The sequence below is a fragment of the Microcaecilia unicolor genome, chromosome 9 (assembly GCF_901765095.1).
Source record: "Microcaecilia unicolor chromosome 9, aMicUni1.1, whole genome shotgun sequence".
Classification (NCBI taxonomy): domain Eukaryota; kingdom Metazoa; phylum Chordata; class Amphibia; order Gymnophiona; family Siphonopidae; genus Microcaecilia; species Microcaecilia unicolor.
In genome coordinates, this window is record NC_044039.1 from 144,086,393 (window position 1) to 144,104,049 (window position 17,657).

Consider the following 17,657-nt stretch of genomic DNA (forward strand, 5'->3'; position numbering starts at 1 on the left):
CCAGGAAGAGATCAACTTTGGTGGCATATGCTCAGGTTTGGTGGACCTTCAAAGTCTAGGATGAGTCCATGCACTTGTTGGTTTCTTCCAGTTCCAGGTTTGTGCTTCACAGTAGTTCTTGTTTGAGGCAGGAGCTTTCTTTCTCATCTGGTTTGACTTACTACTTTGTTATCATTAATACTGAAGGGGAAAGCTACTGCACAGGATCCTTATGGCAGAGCAGTTTGCTCTATCTCCACCTGCTAGTAGATGGCATAAGCTGCAAGTCTCTGGATTAATCTCTTGGGACAAAAGGAAAGAAAATTATGAGGCAAGAACTAATTTTCCCTTTGTAGTGTCTGCTGGTGAACAAATGGATGGTATGATTAAATCATTCTTTCTGTTGATCACAGGGGACCAAGGATAGAATACTTTTGGGTGCTGATATCACTGCATCCTGTAGCTGGCATCAGTAGGCACTGCAGCACCAACACAAACTACAGACCCCTGGATGGATGGAATTTTACCAAACGTTCAGGCTACTTACTGCAAGCTGAAGGGCCAGCTCAAACTGTTTATCTTGAAGGAGCTGCTGTATCTGGATTGCTATGGAGACTGGAACTAGCCGCCAAACAAAATGGTTGCTGGCTACATACACAATGTTATTGCTTGAAAGAAAACAAAAAGTAAAAAGAATGGTTACATTAACACAGATAATCACCAACACAGTCCCCAAGCAAAACTTTGCTAAGTGGCTCAAGGATCAAATTAAGCTTCAGTATACAGTGGGATGGGTGTGCTGTCTGAATTGTGACAAGTGCTACTATGTAAAATTTCCTCTTGTAAGTATAAAAATCTTCCATCTCCAATACACAAATAATCATACTTTTTTCTTGTGTAATACAAGAATAAGTTAAAAAGGAAAAAATATAAAACAGGGATAATAAAGTAATGAGTTTACTCAGCTTGAAATGTAAAGTGTTCTGCAATAGAATGAAACAGACAAAAGAGGGGGAATGCAAAGCACAGCAGAAAAATACAATGGAAAAAAAAGCACAAAGGGCCTTCAAGGTTGGGTAGGAGTAAAAATGTACAGACCCGACGCAGTCAAAAAGGTGTTTGCGCACTTGTGCTTTGTGCACCTAATACTGTGAATTTGTGAAGCTTTGTATTGGATCATTTTTTTTCTGATTCATAAGTACATAAGTAGTGCCATACTGGGAAAGACCAAAGGTCCATCTAGCCCAGCATCCTGTCACCGACAGTGGCCAATCCAGGTCAAGGGCACCTGGCACGCTCCCCAAACGTAAAAACATTCCAGACAAGTTATACCTAAAAATGCGGAATTTTTCCAAGTCCATTTAATAGCGATCTATGGACTTGTCCTTTAGGAATCTATCTAACCCCTTTTTAAACTCCGTCAAGCTAACCGCCCGTACCATGTTCTCCGGCAACGAATTCCAGAGTCTAATTACACGTTGGGTGAAGAAAAATTTTCTCCGATTCGTTTTAAATTTACCACACTGTAGCTTCAACTCATGCCCTCTAGTCCTAGTATTTTTGGATAGCGTGAACAGTCGCTTCACATCCACCCGATCCATTCCACTCATTATTTTATACACTTCTATCATATCTCCCCTCAGCCGTCTCTTCTCCAAGCTGAAAAGCCCTAGCCTTCTCAGCCTCTCTTCATAGGAAAGTCGTCCCATCCCCACTATCATTTTCGTCGCCCTTCGCTGTACCTTTTCCAATTCTACTATATCTTTTTTGAGATACGGAGACCAGTACTGAACACAATACTCCAGGTGCGGTCGCACCATGGAGCGATACAACGGCATTATAACATCCGCACACCTGGACTCCATACCCTTCCTAATAACACCCAACATTCTATTCGCTTTCCTAGCCGCAGCAGCACACTGAGCAGAAGGTTTCAGCGTATCATCGACGACGACACCCAGATCCCTTTCTTGATCCGTAACTCCTAACGCGGAACCTTGCAAGACGTAGCTATAATTCGGGTTCCTCTTACCCACATGCATCACTTTGCACTTGTCAACATTGAACTTCATTACACTGCAATTAGAAGACTATTGACTACTAAATAGACCACTAATGCAGACATTTCGCCAAAACACGGAGTGTGTCAGGTCTTTTAATAGTTACATTTTTATGCCTACGCAACCCTGAAGGCCCTTTGTGCTTTTCCCAATTGCTGCAATAGAATGAACACATTGACATGAGTTCTAGTTTCAAACAGGCCTCTCCCATCCAAGTCTCAACCAATTTCTTTGACAAGGAGCTCTACTTTACAATAACTTCAGGATCCCCCCCCCCCCCCCCCATCACAGCCATTACCACCTAAAACAATAAAATGCCAACACAAACCAAGGAATCCACATTCTTTGCCCAGTTTTTCCCTCTGGGAAACGAGCTAATGGCAAAAAACTTTTCAGTATAGGAAAGATTTCAAGATTTCCCACTCATGGCAGGCTCAATGCGGCTTACATTGCCCCATGTAAGCTGCATTGAGCCTGCCATGAGTGGGAAAGCGCGGGGTACAAATGTAACAAAAAAAAAAAAGACAAAGCAGCATGACAGTTATTCTCTCTGCTCTCTTTATCCCCATAAAATCATATTCTGGAACTTTCAGGTTGCACAGAAGCTACAATCAAAAAACACATTCCACATCAGAAAAGAAGTTCATGTGGGTTTACAACTCATACTCGGATAGATGCTAGCAAAAATGTAGAACACAATGTGAAGAAACAGTGGGCACCTTTTACTAAGCTGTGGCAAAAGGGGGCCTGCGGTGGCGTCGGCACATGTTTTTCACTCACACCGAGGCACCCTTTCACAGCAGCAGGTAAAAGGGAATTCTCTCCTTCCTGCAAGAAATGGCTGTGCGGCAAGTAAAGCACTTGTCGCACGGCCATTTCAGGGGGAGCCTTTACCGCCACCTATTGAGAAGGCAATAAGGGCTCCTGCACTAACCGGGCAGAGAGCGGCACTGCCCAATTACCACTGGGTGCACCCCGGTGCTACAAAAATAAATATATTTTTGTAGTGCTGGATATGACGGCATGCTACATGTAGGAAGTACCACCAGGCTGCTGCGGTAGCCTGGCAGTAATTCCTGTTTAGCGAGCGGTAAGCCTACGTTGGGCTTACCAACACTTAGCAAAAGGGGCCCAGTGTGTTTTAAGCCTGTAAAATGTATTGGATATTTCTGTCTTAAATATATCTGAAGTGTATTTCTCTTTTTGGTCAGCAGATGTGCATGTTTATGCTTAAAGCTGTTACAGAGGACTGACTTCTCTTTCTTTTATTTGGCACACAGATAATAGGAAGTGCCTGTAATGATGTAATCAGTTTTTATTTGGAAAAACTTGTTGACTGGGCTCTGAATGGACTGGAGTTTGAAATTACCCAGCAGTTGCTGCTGCAGTCTTAGCTTAGAAGAAGAGAGAGACAGATCTCTTTGCTAAAGCTCTGTGAACAAATATATTTCCTGATCTTCCCAGGTACTGTTTAGAAAGTATACAAATGTTTAGTTAGTTTTCTAATTGATCAATTTTTCAGTTACTTGTTACTGTTTGAACATTTTTTTTTGTCCACTGTTCCAAGTTCTGAGAATAAACACATTTGTTTGTTCATGCTGCCTGTCTGGACTGATAAAGAATCCTGGTGGTTTGTGTGTTGGGTCTGTGAGTGCTTTCTGGGAACTGTGAGACCACTGGGAGTGTGGCTCCAGTAACCTAGAAATCACTGGGGATAATTTCAGAGTTAGACTTGCCCAGAGGCAGTTATGACCCAGTCAGTGGGAGGAGGGTGCTAGTGTAGAGCACGAGCGGCAGGTGCAAGCGGACCTGAGCTGTGCTGGGGATAGACCTTCTAAGTGGCCACGGGGCAACCCCAGGCAGGTGGCTAGGCTACTTATTTTCATATGTTAGGGTATTATAAGGTCTGAGTATACTGGGAGGAATGTATAGGGTTCACGGAAGCCTTAGCTGGGGATTCATTCCATACAGTAATCAATCAATGTATAGTCTCATGCATGTAACTTTATCCAATGGGTTTAAAAATCAGTTTAAAACTGAAAATAAACCACCTTCAGTAATCTTAGAATGTATTTATTTAAAACTGGTTTCAAAATATTTGTGGGGAACTTACATGATACACATGTAGTTTAATTTCTGAATGTGCCAATGACACAGATCTATTTATTTCAAAAGGGAATAATTTTTGAAGAATTTCCATAAGCAAAGCCATGGTTATCTACAAACCTTCTCTGCCTGAAACTGTCCCCACTCTACAGGGAAATGTATGCACATCAAATCACAGCATGTATGCTTTCCCTATGAGGGAGGGGGGGAAAGGCATCTTGTGTGTGTGTGTGGGGGGGGGGGGGGTAGGGAAGCTCCTGATAGCAAGCATAGATGGATCAATATTTAGATCTGGCAGTGAGCATTTAAAAACTAAAATAAATCAGCCAAGAGGATCAAAACACTATTCAATGCTGCTATCTGAATAGGCAGAGGCACGGAATATACATAACAAAATTTTCTGTCCTAGCCTAATCTGCTTAACTATACAGATAGCAGCTAAATATCAGCTCTATCTGTATAGTGGGGTGAAACATCCATACTCCATCCTGGCACTACATGGATAGTGCTACAGTGGTCAGAGATGATTTTCAGCAGCATTATCCATGTAGTGCCACTGAAAATATACCAACAGAAGAGTTTTATATGTTTAGTGGCTGCTGCTAAACAGAAGTCCCTTTGAATATATGGCTCAGTGTTACATTTTGAAATTTCAGTACATTCTTTATCCCATGTACTTTGTACTTGAAAATATGAATTCCTACAGCATTGGTCCACAGGAAATTTCCCTTTGAATAATATTTAAGTTCTTATGCCTGAGCCAATGGAGATCAAGAGCTGTTTTGAAGAAACTCCTTTTTCAAGCCAAACAGCTGTTACCAAAGACAGCAAAAGAATTCAAAAAGAGAAACACTGATATTTGGAAGGAATTTCAGGGCCCTAGCTGAAAAGCTGAATATCAAAAGTGGTGCTGGAACAGCAAAGGAAGAATGAAGGTGGGTCAAACCAATTTCTAAATGCAGACACCTTGCCTCTGCCTGACAGCTAACACGTCCGAACTGTAATCCACTTTCCTCTAATGGTAGTTTAAAGAGGTCGTGAACTATACAAAGCATAACTACAGAATAAATGGTAGGGAAAAGCATCTCCAGACAGACATAACACAGCAGTGTGAGCAAAGGGTTTAAATAGTTCTATGCTCCTCCCGGAGCATAGCTTAGAGCTGTTCATTGAAGGAAGGCATTGGCAAAGGCGGGGGAGTTGGGAAAGAGGCAGCCCGAGAAGGCGTTAATGTCGAACTGGTAGCATGGACCTGGCTGCCTGCAGACTTGCACACTGACATCTCTTCCAAAGAGGTGCTCCTGACACCGTACGTCGATGAGGACCAATGCTTATGCTTCTTGGGCTTCCCGAAATGCTCAGGATGACGTTGAACCTGTATGTGCCCTCAGTGTTGAGTCCAATGATGACAGGTCCCGGTGCCTACTCTCAGTGCCCGATATTGAGAGAGGCGGAGACCTTCTCAATGCCGGTGCACTCTTAGTGGATGTTGAAGTCTTGGCAGCCATCAAGGTCAATGCTTCCGGTGCCGATGTCGATGCACCAGTCTTCGAGGAGCCAAAAAGGCTCTCCTGTTGGTCCTGCCATGCCCTCTGTGTCCTCAACTGCATTTCATGGTTAGGCCCAAGGCACCTAATGCAGCAGGAGTGCAGGTACATCATGGAAGTTGCCCGATTACACTAGGCGCACCTTTTGAAACCACTGGGGGTCTTCTAAGACATCGAGAAAAGAATCACGGCCAAATTAAACCTCTCAACTGTGAGCAATAAAAAGGGGCAGCGTTCAAACTGAGATCAGTGTGCCAGTCTAAATAGGCCTAGCAACTTGCGAAAAAGAAAAGAAACCTTAAGAGCCAAAAAACTATGAAAATTAAAAGGAAAACAAAATAAAATAAAGGAAAATTGAAAATTACTGAAAAACAAGAGACAAAATACCCATAAAAGAAGGCATTATGAATGAGAGAGAAAATATGCACTCAGAGGAGAACATGATGACGCGTAGTCCCTGCTCCACAGATAAACGAAGATTGAGGGACCTGCACTCACGTATTGGGCAGGAAGGCACCAGCGCATGCATAGTGGGATGCTGATAGAAAGTTCTAACATAATCTCACTAGTCAGCATCTGCACTGGGCTCTGTCAGGTGATGACACCCAGTTGTGAGAATACAACGGCCTGCTTGTCCTCAGAGAAATTACGTTTTCCTTTTATATTCTTTAAATATTTCATTTGAAATCCTCTGTATTGTCTGCATGTCATCCTGCTGTATAAACAACTTCCTAATGGCTGAGTTCCACATTATTTTATTTAAATGTCAATGGGTTAAATCATAAAAAAGAAAGAAAACTTTGACCTCCCTTTCATGCAATACATTACTATCTAATTATACCAAATTTTAATTTCCTGGTTATACAGATCACTATTATTCTCCAGTAGTTAATAAAAAAAAAAAAAGAGGGAGTTTCCATCTTTTTCAAATCCTCTCTTGACGCTCAAATTTCTAAGCAACTATCTGATGCAGAGGGTAGATGGCTTCTACTGAATGCAACTATTTTCTTTTCTTAATGTTTATGCTCTTGTAGCTGATTCCCCAGAATTTACTTGATCACTCCATTTAGCCCTTCTAGAACACCAAGAAAGCTCAACATTAGAAGGTGACTTTAATCAGCCATTAGATTTGATACTTGATTGAACTTCCTTATGCAGACCATCCAAGTCTAAAACTTTAATGGAATTACAGTTTTATTACAAATGCCAATTTATTAGATGCATTGCGCCTTCTTCATTCTAATAAAGAATTCACACACTTCTTGCCCCCACATAATTCCTACTCAAGGTTGGATTACTTCTTAGTTTCTGATACCTTATCCTCTAATATTAATAATACATTAATACACTCTATTCTTTTATCAGATCATGCTGCGGTTTTGCTATTTCTGAAATTACCTACTCATGAAAAATCCAGCCATACTTGGAGATCTAATAACAGTATTTTAGGTGATCCTGCACATGTGGAAAAAAATTCTCTCTTTTACTAAAGACTTCTTCAATAGAAATAAGACGTCTTAAGTTTCTCCTTCTACCATATGGGAGGCCTACAAAGTCTTTCTACATGGCAAAATAATAAGCATGGTTTCATGGAAATGTAAGCAAAATCTAGCTATTGAAAAATCACTAGAGCAGAAAATTGCTTAGTTAGAAGTCAAGCAGAAGAGAGTAGAGGCTGGCCAAAGGACGATCCAACACAGGACATGGTGCTTAAAACTGCTTTATTTGCTGCTTGAAAGGTCTCTTTCAAGTAGCAAATAAAGCAGTTTTAAGCACCATTTCCTGTGTTGGATCATCCTTTGGCCAGCCACTACTCTCTTCTGCTTGTGCTGATTCGTCGTAGAGATTCTTACTGTTTGCTGTGCCTGTATTTACTTACTTAGAAGTCAAACATATATCGGACTTTGATCCTGATATGTATCATAAGTTAATTCAATGTGAAAATGAATACAATTCCCTTATGTCTGCTAAAGTTAGATCTGTGATTTTTAGATCTGGTCACTACTTGGACGATTACTGGTTAAATTCTGAACAACTAGTGACTGATCCTGATAACATGACTATCTTATTTGTACAATTTTATTCTAACTTGTTTCAATCAGAATTTATTCTAACTTGTTTCAATCAGAATTTGAAGGATCCATTCAAGGTATAATTTTCTTGATCATATAAAATGCCCTAAAAACTTTTGCAACATATGCAATCCGAACTAGATAAACCCATTACTATCAAAAAAATTCTAAAATCTATTGCAATAAGCTATGAGACGCTGGTAGTCAGGAAAGCAAAGAGGCAAAGCAAAGAAAAATAGCCAATACAGTAAAATGAGGGGACAATACATTTTTAAAATATGTTAGTAATAGGAGGAAGTGCAGAAGTGGCATTGCGAGACTCAAAAATAAAGGGGAGAAATACGTAGAAGCTGATAAAGGTAAGGCGGAATTACTCAACAAATATTTCAAGGGCTGGGAGGAGGACCACAGAAGACAAACACAAATAGGAATGGATGGGTGGAAGTCCATGAATGATTTTCAGTGGACTGTGTTCATGAGGAGCTGGTTAAAGTAAACTAAAGATGGACAAAGTGATGGGGCCGGATAGCATACATCTGAGGGTACTGAAGGAACTTAGGGAAGTTCTAGCGGCTACACTGGCTGACCTTTTCAATGCTTCTCTAGAGTCAGGAACAGTCCTGGAGAACAGCAGGTGTGGTACCTGTCCACCAAAGCAGAAGTACAGAAAAGGTTGGGAACTACAGGCTGGTAAGTCTGACTTCTCTGGTAAGTAAATTAATGGAAACGCTTTCAAAATAGAGAACAGTAAAGCTTTTGGAATCCAATGGATTACAGGACCTGAGGCAACATGGTTTCACTAGAGGCAGGTCTTGTCAGACATAGTAACATATACATAGTAGATAACAGCACAAAAAGACCCGCACGGTCCATCCAGACAAATCTGATTAATTTCTTTGACTAGGTGACCAGAGAGTTGGATCAAAGGAGAACACTAGATTTGGTGTATTTAGAGTTTAGCAAAGTCATTGACACCGTTCCATACAGACAACTAATAAATAAACGGAGTGCCCTTGGAATGGGCCATAAAGTGACTGACTTGGTTAGGAACTGGTTGAGTGGAATGTGACGGAGGGTAGTGGTAAATGGAGCTCATTCGGAGGAAAAGGATATTACCGGTGGTGTGCCACAAAGTTTGGTCCTTGGGCTGGTTATTTTTAGCATTTTTGTAAGCAATATTGCTGAAGGGCTATCTGATAAAGTTTGCCTCTTTGCAGGTGATACCAAAATCTGTAATAGACATCCCTGATGGTGTGGATAACATAAGGAAGGATGTAGTGAAGCTAGAGGAATGGTCTGGAATTTGGAAGATTAGATTTAATGCTAAAAAATGCAGGGTCATGCATTTGGGCTGCAAAAACCTGAGGGCACAATACAGATTAGGAGGTGAAGAACTTCTGTGCACGAAAGCAGATCAGGAATTGGTTGTGATCACATGTGATGATCTTAAAGTAGCCAAACAGGTAGAAAAGGTGACGGCGAAAGCTAGAAGGAACGGTAAAGGAACGGTCAGTAAGAAAAAGGAGGTGATGATGCCCCTGTGTAAGACTCTGGCAAGTCCTCATTTAGAATATTGTGTATAATTCTGGAGACCATACCTTCAAAAAGATATAAACAGGATGGAGTCGGTCTAGAGGGCGGCTACTAAAATAGTCAGTGGTCTTCATCATAAAGTCTGGAGACAGACTTAAAGATCTCAATATATGTATACTTTGGAAGAAAGGTGAGAGAGAGAGAGACATTTAAATACTTATGCAACATAAATGCAAAGGAGGTTAGTCTCTTTCAATTAAAAGGAAGCCATGGAACAAGGGGGCGTAAGATGAAGATGAAAATGGATAGACTCAGAAGTAACCTTCACAGAAAGGATGATGAATTCATGGAATGGCCTCCCAGTGGAAGTAGTGGAGATGAAAACAGTATCTGAATTGAAGAGAGGTTGGGACAAGTACATAGGATCTCTAAGGGAGTGAAAGGGAGAGTAGATGAAATGAATGGGCAGACCGGATAGACTATATGGTGTTTATCTGCCTACATTTTTCTTTCTTCTATATTTCTACGCTAAAGTTTCTTTGTGGAATGAATCATGAATGTGTATCTGGAATGGGAAAATTAGGTTCTTACCTTGGTAATTTTCTTCCTTTAGTCATAGCAGATGAAGCCATTACGTATGGGTTATGTCCATCAACCAGCAGGAGAGATAGAGAGCACTCAAACTTTCACAGTGCCCTCTTGGCCAGCTAGCTCCACTGCCTCTTCAGTATTTGAAGCTTCCAAAGCAGTATGGCAAACCGCAATGGGAATCACAAGAGCTTTCCTCACAGCGAACGATGGCCCATCACAAGGGCATGAACTCATAAAGGAGGGAATGCACATCCTCCTGGAGGGAATAAACTCATCCTCCTTATTGTATAAGTGGAGGGGAACACACGCGCCTCCTGGAGGGAATCACACATCCTCCCAACACACTGGAGGGAATGAACTCATCCTCCTATTTATAGAACTGGAGGGAAACACACGCGCCTCCTGGACAGAATCAACACATCCTCCAAAAAAAACATGCTGGAGGGAATGAACACATCCTCCTAAATTTAAACTGAACATGAATCCTGAAGATTGTTTTCCAACTTTCTCCCAAGGAAGGAACTTCAGGAAATTAGAACAGAACCTGAAAAACAGATTCACAGCATACAGATAATCATCCAGGGAGGGCTCATGGCTTCATCTGCTATGACTAAAGGAAAGAAAATTACCAAGGTAAGAACCTAATTTTCCCTTCCTTGTCATCAAGCAGATGAAGCCATTACGTATGGGATGTAACAAAGCAATCCCTAGATAGGGTGGGAACAAGCCACACCACGCGCTAGCACTTGTGCACCAAAACGTGCATCCCTCCTGGCAGCCACATCCAGCCTGTAATGTCGGGCAAAGGAGAGCTTAGAAGCACATGTTGCTGCACTGCATATCTCTTGAAGAGAGAGTGCTCCAGTTTCAGCCCAAGAGGAAGAAATCGCTCTAGTAGAATGTGCCTTAAAGGCTACAGGCGGAACCCTGCCGGCCAGCAGATAAGCTGAAAAGATAGTTTCTTTGAGCCAGCGGGCAATAGTGGCTTTAGACGCTGGAGACCCTCTGCGAGAACCGGATAGCAAAACAAACAGATGATCAGAAGTCCTGAAAGAGTTAGTAACTCGCAGATACTGCAGCAGAGTCCTGCGCACATCCAAAAGGTGCAGCTGCCCAAAAGATTCTGGAAACTCTTCCTCTGAAAAAGAGGGCAAGAAAATAGGCTGGTTTAAGTGAAAGGCTGAAACCACCTTAGGCATAAAGGAAGGCACGGTCCAAACCGTGACTCCGGACTCTGAAAATTGCAGAAATGGGTCTCTACAGGACAGTGCCTGGAGCTCTGACACCCGTCTCGCCGAGGTAATGGCCACCAGAAAAACGGCCTTCAGTGTCAAGTCTTTCTCGAATGCTCGCCGAAGCGGCTCAAAAGGAGATGCCTGCAGGGTTTTCAAAACTAGCCCCAGGTTCCAAGCTGGACAGGGTGCTCGCACTGGAGGTCGGAGCCGAAGCACCCCTCTAAGAAACCGTGGCACATCTGGGTGAGCAGCCAAAGACACGCCTTCCACCTTGCCACGAAGGGAGGCCAACGCTGCCACCTGCACCCGCAGGGAATTATAGGCCAAGCCTTTTTGTACACCTTCCTGCAAAAAGTCCAGAATCGGCGAGACAGGAGCCCGCATTGGAACAATGGCTCTGGAAGCACACCAAGACTCAAACAGGCACCAAATCCTGGCATAAGCCACAGAAGTGGACCGCTTGCGGGCTTGCAGAAGAGTGGAAATAACTTTATTGGAATAACTTTTATCCCTCAATTGCGCCCTCTCAATAGCCATGCTGCAAGACCAAAGCGGCCGGCGTCCTCCATGGCTACCGGTCCCTGAGTCAACAGGTTCGGTACCAGAGGTAACGGCAGAGGAGCCTCCAGGAGCATCTGTCAGAGGTCTGCATACCAAGGTCTCCTTGGCCAAGCCGGGGCGATGAGGACCACTTCTCCTGGGTGCAACCGAATCCGCAAAAGCAGGGCCATGGGGGAAACACATAAAGTAGACCCGGAGGCCAGGGTTGAGCCAAGGCATCCAACCCCGCCAAGCGAGGATCTCTCCGTCTGCTGAAGAAGCACGGGACTTTGGTATTGGCACTTGTCGCCATTAGATCCATCACGGGCTTGCCCCATTTGGCACAGATCTGCAGGAATACTTCGTCTGCCAGATTCCATTCTGCTGGATCGATCTGATGCCTGCTCAGATAATCGGCCTGCACATTGCTCTGACCTGCAATATGAGCTGCCGACAGACACTGAAGATGCAGCTCGGCCCAGTGGCAAATCAGTTCGGCCTGCGCGGCTAGTGCTCTGCACCTTGTTCCGCCTTGTCGATTTATATAGGCCACCATTGTCGTGTTGTCCGACATCACTCTGACAGCCAATCCTTCCAGGGTCACTTGAAAGGCCAGAAGCGCCTGAAACACCGCTTTCAACTCTAAGCGGTTGATGGACCACTCCGACTCCTCGGGTGTCCATAGACCCTGGGCATACTTCCCCTTGCAGTGTGCGCCCCAGCCCTTCAGGCTGGCATCTGTTACCACTAGGCACCAAACGGGGAGTGTCAGCGGCATTCCTCGCCGCAGCATGCTGTCCGAGAGCCACCACTCCATGCTGAGACGGGCCGCAGGGAGCCAAGTAAGTCTGCATTGGTAATCCTGAGAAATAGGAGACCATCTCTGGAGTAGGAAATACTGTAGAGGTCTCAGGTGCGCTCTCGCCCAGGGTACCACTTCCATCGTGGCTGTCATCGATCCCAGCAGCTGGACAATGTCCCAAGCTCGCGGGCGGGGCATCCTCAGGAGCAGACGGACCTGATTCTGAAGCTTGCACCGCCTTAGCTCGGGTAGGAACACATAGCCCGAGACTGTGTCGAACCTGGCCCCCAAAAACTCTAGAGATTGTGAAGGGGACAGGTGACTTTTGGCCATATTGACGACCCAGCCTAGAGATTGCAGTACTGAGACCACTCTGGCTGTAGCTTGTAAGCTCTCTGTTGCAGAGTCTGCTCTGATGAGCCAGTCGTCTAGGTACGGGTGAACCTTGATACCTTCTCGCCTGAGAAAAGCAGCTACTACCACCATTACCTTCGAAAAGGTTCGGGGAGCTGTGGCGAGGCCAAAAGGCAAGGCCCTGAACTGGAAATGTTTTCGCAACACTGCAAACCTCAGAAACATCTGGTGCGGGGGCCAAATCGGTATGTGCAAGTAAGCTTCTTTCAGGTCTAGAGACGTGAGAAACTCTCCTGGCTGAACCGCCGCAATGACGGAGTGCAGGGATTCCATGTGGAAATGCCGCACTCTCAGGGACTTGTTGACTTCTTTTAAGTCCAGAATAGGGCGAAAGGACCCACCTTTTCGCGGCACCACAAAGTAGATGGAGTATCGGCCGCAGCCTTGCTCGGCGGGAGGCACCGGGGTCACTGCCCCTAACTGAGCAGACCTTGTAAAGTCTCCTCCACCGCCGCCCGTTTGACGGCAGAACCGCATCGGGACTCCACAAACACGTCTCTTACTGGGGCGTTGAATTCTATTCTGTATCCATCTCTGATCAGGTCCAGAACCCACTGATCTGAGGAAATCTTGGCCCACTCCTCGACAAAGAGGGAAAGCCGTCCTCCGATGACAGGCATCGAGGAGAGGGCCGGCGCACCATCATTGAGAGGGTCGCCCCTGAACTCCTGGTCTTGAGCCACCGGCTGCGGAACGCTTGTCCGAGCGAAAGGAGTTCCTCTGCTGACCACGGGCACGTGAAGTGAACCCAGCAGAACACCCCGGGCGGTACCTTCTAGCTTCACGGAAGCGAGGTCTGTACGAGGAGTGGACCGCCTGCCCTTAGAGGAAGGCCTCTGCCTATCTTCGGGCAAGCGCTGGGGTTTTGGATCACCCAGGCCTTTCACAATTTTCTCTAACTCCTCACCAAATAGGAGAAGTCCTTGAAAAGGCAACTTCACCAACCTTTGCTTAGAGGCCATGTCCGCTGCCCAGTGTCGTAGCCACAGACGACGGCGAGCCGCCACTGCTACTGCCATTTGTTTAGCCGAAGCTCTGACAAGGTCATAAAGGGCATCAGCCAGAAAGGACAAGGCCACCTCCATCCGCGGAGCCACATCCAAGAAGGGCTCCGCTCCATCTCCGGGTTGAGCCACTACCTGTTGCAGCCAAGCTAGGCAGGCTCTCACAGCATAACAGCTGCATGCAGACGCCCGAACAGTGAGACCTGCAATTTCAAAGGACTGTTTCAACGCTGTTTCCAGCCTATGGTCTTGAACATCCTTCAGGGCAACACCTCCTTCAACAGGGAGGGTAGTTCTCTTTGTCACCGCAGTGACTAGGGCATCCACTGTAGGCATTTGAAAACGAGCCATATGTCCCTCACGCAGAGGGTATAACTGCCCCATAGCCCTGGAAACTCTCAAAGGTCCCTCGGGGTCAGCCCACTGAGCCGAAACAAGCTCTAGGATGGAGTCATGCAAAGGGAAGGCCCGAGCAGGTTTCTTGGTACTAGCCATCCTGGGATTACCCGAGGAGGCCATGCCACTGTCAGGATCTTCAATCGAGAGGGCCTGCAGGGTATCTGAAATAAGCGCTGGCAGCTCATCACGGTGGAAAATCCTCACCGCGGAGGGATCATCCAGATCCTGTGGTAAATCCGCACCTGACTCTGGTTCCTCAGACCAAGAACGTCTGTCAGAGTTCTCCGAATCCTCACTCCCCGACCACGGGGGGGAAAAAGGTGCACCACAATCTGAAGGGGAATTAACCCTTCTGCGCTTATCTTTAGGCCAAGCATCCGGGAAAAAAGCCTCACTGGGCAGTCCCAGGCCAGAATCCATCGGGGGGGGCAATCAGAGGAGCCTCAGGCGACCCTTGAGGAAGGGCTCTTTTCATCATGTATGCTTTATGCAGCAAAAGCACAAAATCCGGGGAGAAAATCTCACCCTGGGCACCCAAATCCTGTCCGGTGCTAGCCACTCCTGAAATAACCTCATCTCGAGGTGCCCCACCCGGCTCAGGTCTCTCCGTGTTCACGGAGGCTGCGCCATGCGGTGTAAGCAAAATGGCGCCCGCTGCCAGCTCAGAGCGGGAAGAAACATCACTCGCCATGCTCGGGCCGGCTCCTACGCCAATACAGCACGATTTACAGAGCCCTGCTGCTGATTTGCGCTTGCCACAAGTGGAACAGCGCTTTACATTGTCCGCAGCCATCGCCGAAAAACGGCGGTAAAATCCAAAATGGCGGGTTCGCGCCAAAATCGCCCCGATCGCGGGACCACCCCGGAGGAGTTGGAAAACACTCTTACCTCAAAGGATCTAGTGTACAACTACGATCCTGCTGAAAATCAGGTCAAAAACCTCTGTTCCAGCGTCTCTGCGTTTAAAAACGTGACGCGACTTTTTTTTTTTTTTTTTAAGCTGTGAGGAAAGCAGAGGTATTGAAGACTCCGGAGGCTCAGATGAGTGGGAAAGGCAGGGAAAGGGCGAACCTATATGCCTGCATCCACTGTTGGTGGGTAAGGACAGGGAAAGCAAGGCAATATGTCCACATCCACAGAGGTATGGGTAAGGCAGGGAAAGGGCTAACCTATGTGCCTTTAAAGTGAAGCTGCTATAGCCTCCAACACCCCGGTTAACAACTGGCAAGCCAGGAACCACCTCCCGGCAGATTTTTCTGGAGCTCGAACAAGCTGCAGCCACCCTGCTAAGGGAGATAGAGAATACTGAAGAGGCAGTGGAGCTAGCTGGCCAAGAGGGCACTGTGAAAGTTTGAGTGCTCTCTATCTCCCCTGCTGGTTGATGGACATAACCCATACGTAATGGCTTCATCTGCTTGATGACAAGGAAAATCCTAATTTCAAATTCAAAAATATATATTTTTTAAATGCAAACAATCTGGCATTTTGACTTCAAATCAATTGTTGACTAACAATCAGCTTCAATCATTTTTGTGCATTGTGTCTTACTTATCTATCATTGTGGAGCAGTAGTAGTCTAATAGTGAAGTCCAGAGAACCAGAGCAACTGGTTCAATTCCCACTGCAGCTCCTTGTGATTCGGGCAAATCACTTAACCCTTCATTACCTCAGGTACAAAATAAGTATCTGTATATAATATGTAAACTGTTTGGACTATAACTGCAGAAAGGTAATACATCAAATCCCATCCCCTTTCGCTTTCTGAATCTTAATGGACAAATTTATCTCAAAGTATTAAAAGTAGTACTCCTTCACTAAACAAATTATCTACTCATGCCACCATTAGATCCTGGTGTGATTTAACCCTCACGGAAGGCAAGATAATATCATCCGTCTACAAAATATTGAGAGATAAGAAATATGGCCTATGTACTCCATGGAGTATGTACTTGCTTGCACTGCTCAAACTCCATTAGAACTCTAATTCACATGATTTTTGAATATCCTCTAATTCATTCATTCTGGATTGAAATCTGGTCAACAATTAAGCAAATTACTCAATGCTCTTCTGATATCTCATTTGACATTACTGTCTTATGCTCTTTTCATCCCTACTTCCATAATACCCCCTGCAAGCCTAAACTAATTTGTGTTCTCCTTGCAATTGGTATACAGCAGATTTTCAAACATTGGAAAAATGCAAAATTTCTCAATGAAGCGTTTTGGTGGAATACAATCTGCTTTTATAGACTATACGAGCTGCATGCCACTGAAAAACTGAATACATTCAATGCCTTATCTACAACATGGAAGCCAATAGAAGATTTTCTTCAATCCTCCTTGACAGATGACAAGTACGTTGACCACTCCATCTCCTCTTAATTATGTTAATTATTCTGTTATATGACAATTTGTAACATTTTTTGCAGTGTTTTACTTCACTTAATACACTTGTAATTCAATGTTTACTTATTTCTAAATTCCAATAAATAAAGTGAACTAAGGAGTTTCTAAGGAGAACGGAAGGAAAGGCGTGAGAGAAGCTGGAAGTTCTCATACCCTCCAGACGTAATGAAACGAGGCCTCTGCAGCTCAATGCTCTGCACCAATAGTCTTGGTTCAAATGTTCGGATCTCAACATATCTTGGCAGTACCGCAATGATGTATGGAGGCTGATGTTCTGTGGAGGACAGAGCACAAGACAAGATTACCACTCAGGAAAAAAGGTACAAGTAGTATGTGCATGTACAGCCACGTGACATAACAGGTCATTGCATTTTTCAAAACTAAGTTCAAATCAATTGTAGCCAGAAAAGGTTAGATCAGGAATTTGGCTTTAACAAGATCAGACTCTCACAGCAGAAAAAAGTTAAACCAGTGCACTCAGTATCAGTTATATACCGTGATCTCTCAGATCCTTATAAAAGATGGAGATAAACACATTTTAGAGGACTCAAAAGATTGCCTGGTGCTCCTCATTTCTTCACCGACATACTTAGGCTATTCCAGTTTTAGTAATTTTACTTTAAAGCAGGAGGTGGAGGACCAAGCCTGATTGGGTAGGCAGTAGCTGACTGCCAGTGTGTTTCAATTCCCTTCCATGCTGAGCAGCAGCTGGTAGAGGACAGCAACACTGTCAGAGCCAGGTCCAACTGCTTTATTTATTTATTTATTTATTTATTTATTTATAGAATCGTATATCCCGATCATCTACAAATCTGAGCAGCTAGCAAAAACACAAACCAAAAACATATTACATAAAACAAAATAATAATAATCGAGCTGTAGTAAAAATATAAATAAGAACATCTGCTGTTAAAAAAGCATCAAGTGAAATTTCTAAAATGTAACTGTGGTACAAAGCAGTTGGACCCA

General features: G+C 44.5%; 1 protein-coding gene across 1 annotated transcript in view; it reads right to left on the bottom strand.

Annotated features, from left to right (window-relative positions):
* VPS39 (VPS39 subunit of HOPS complex) overlaps window positions 1–17,657 on the bottom strand; it is a 103,883-nt gene that overhangs the window by 36,597 nt on the left and 49,629 nt on the right. Inside the window, 2 exon segments of the mRNA XM_030215497.1 lie at window positions 527–647; window positions 16,842–16,962. Of these exon segments, the coding sequence (XP_030071357.1) occupies window positions 527–647; window positions 16,842–16,962 (242 nt within the window).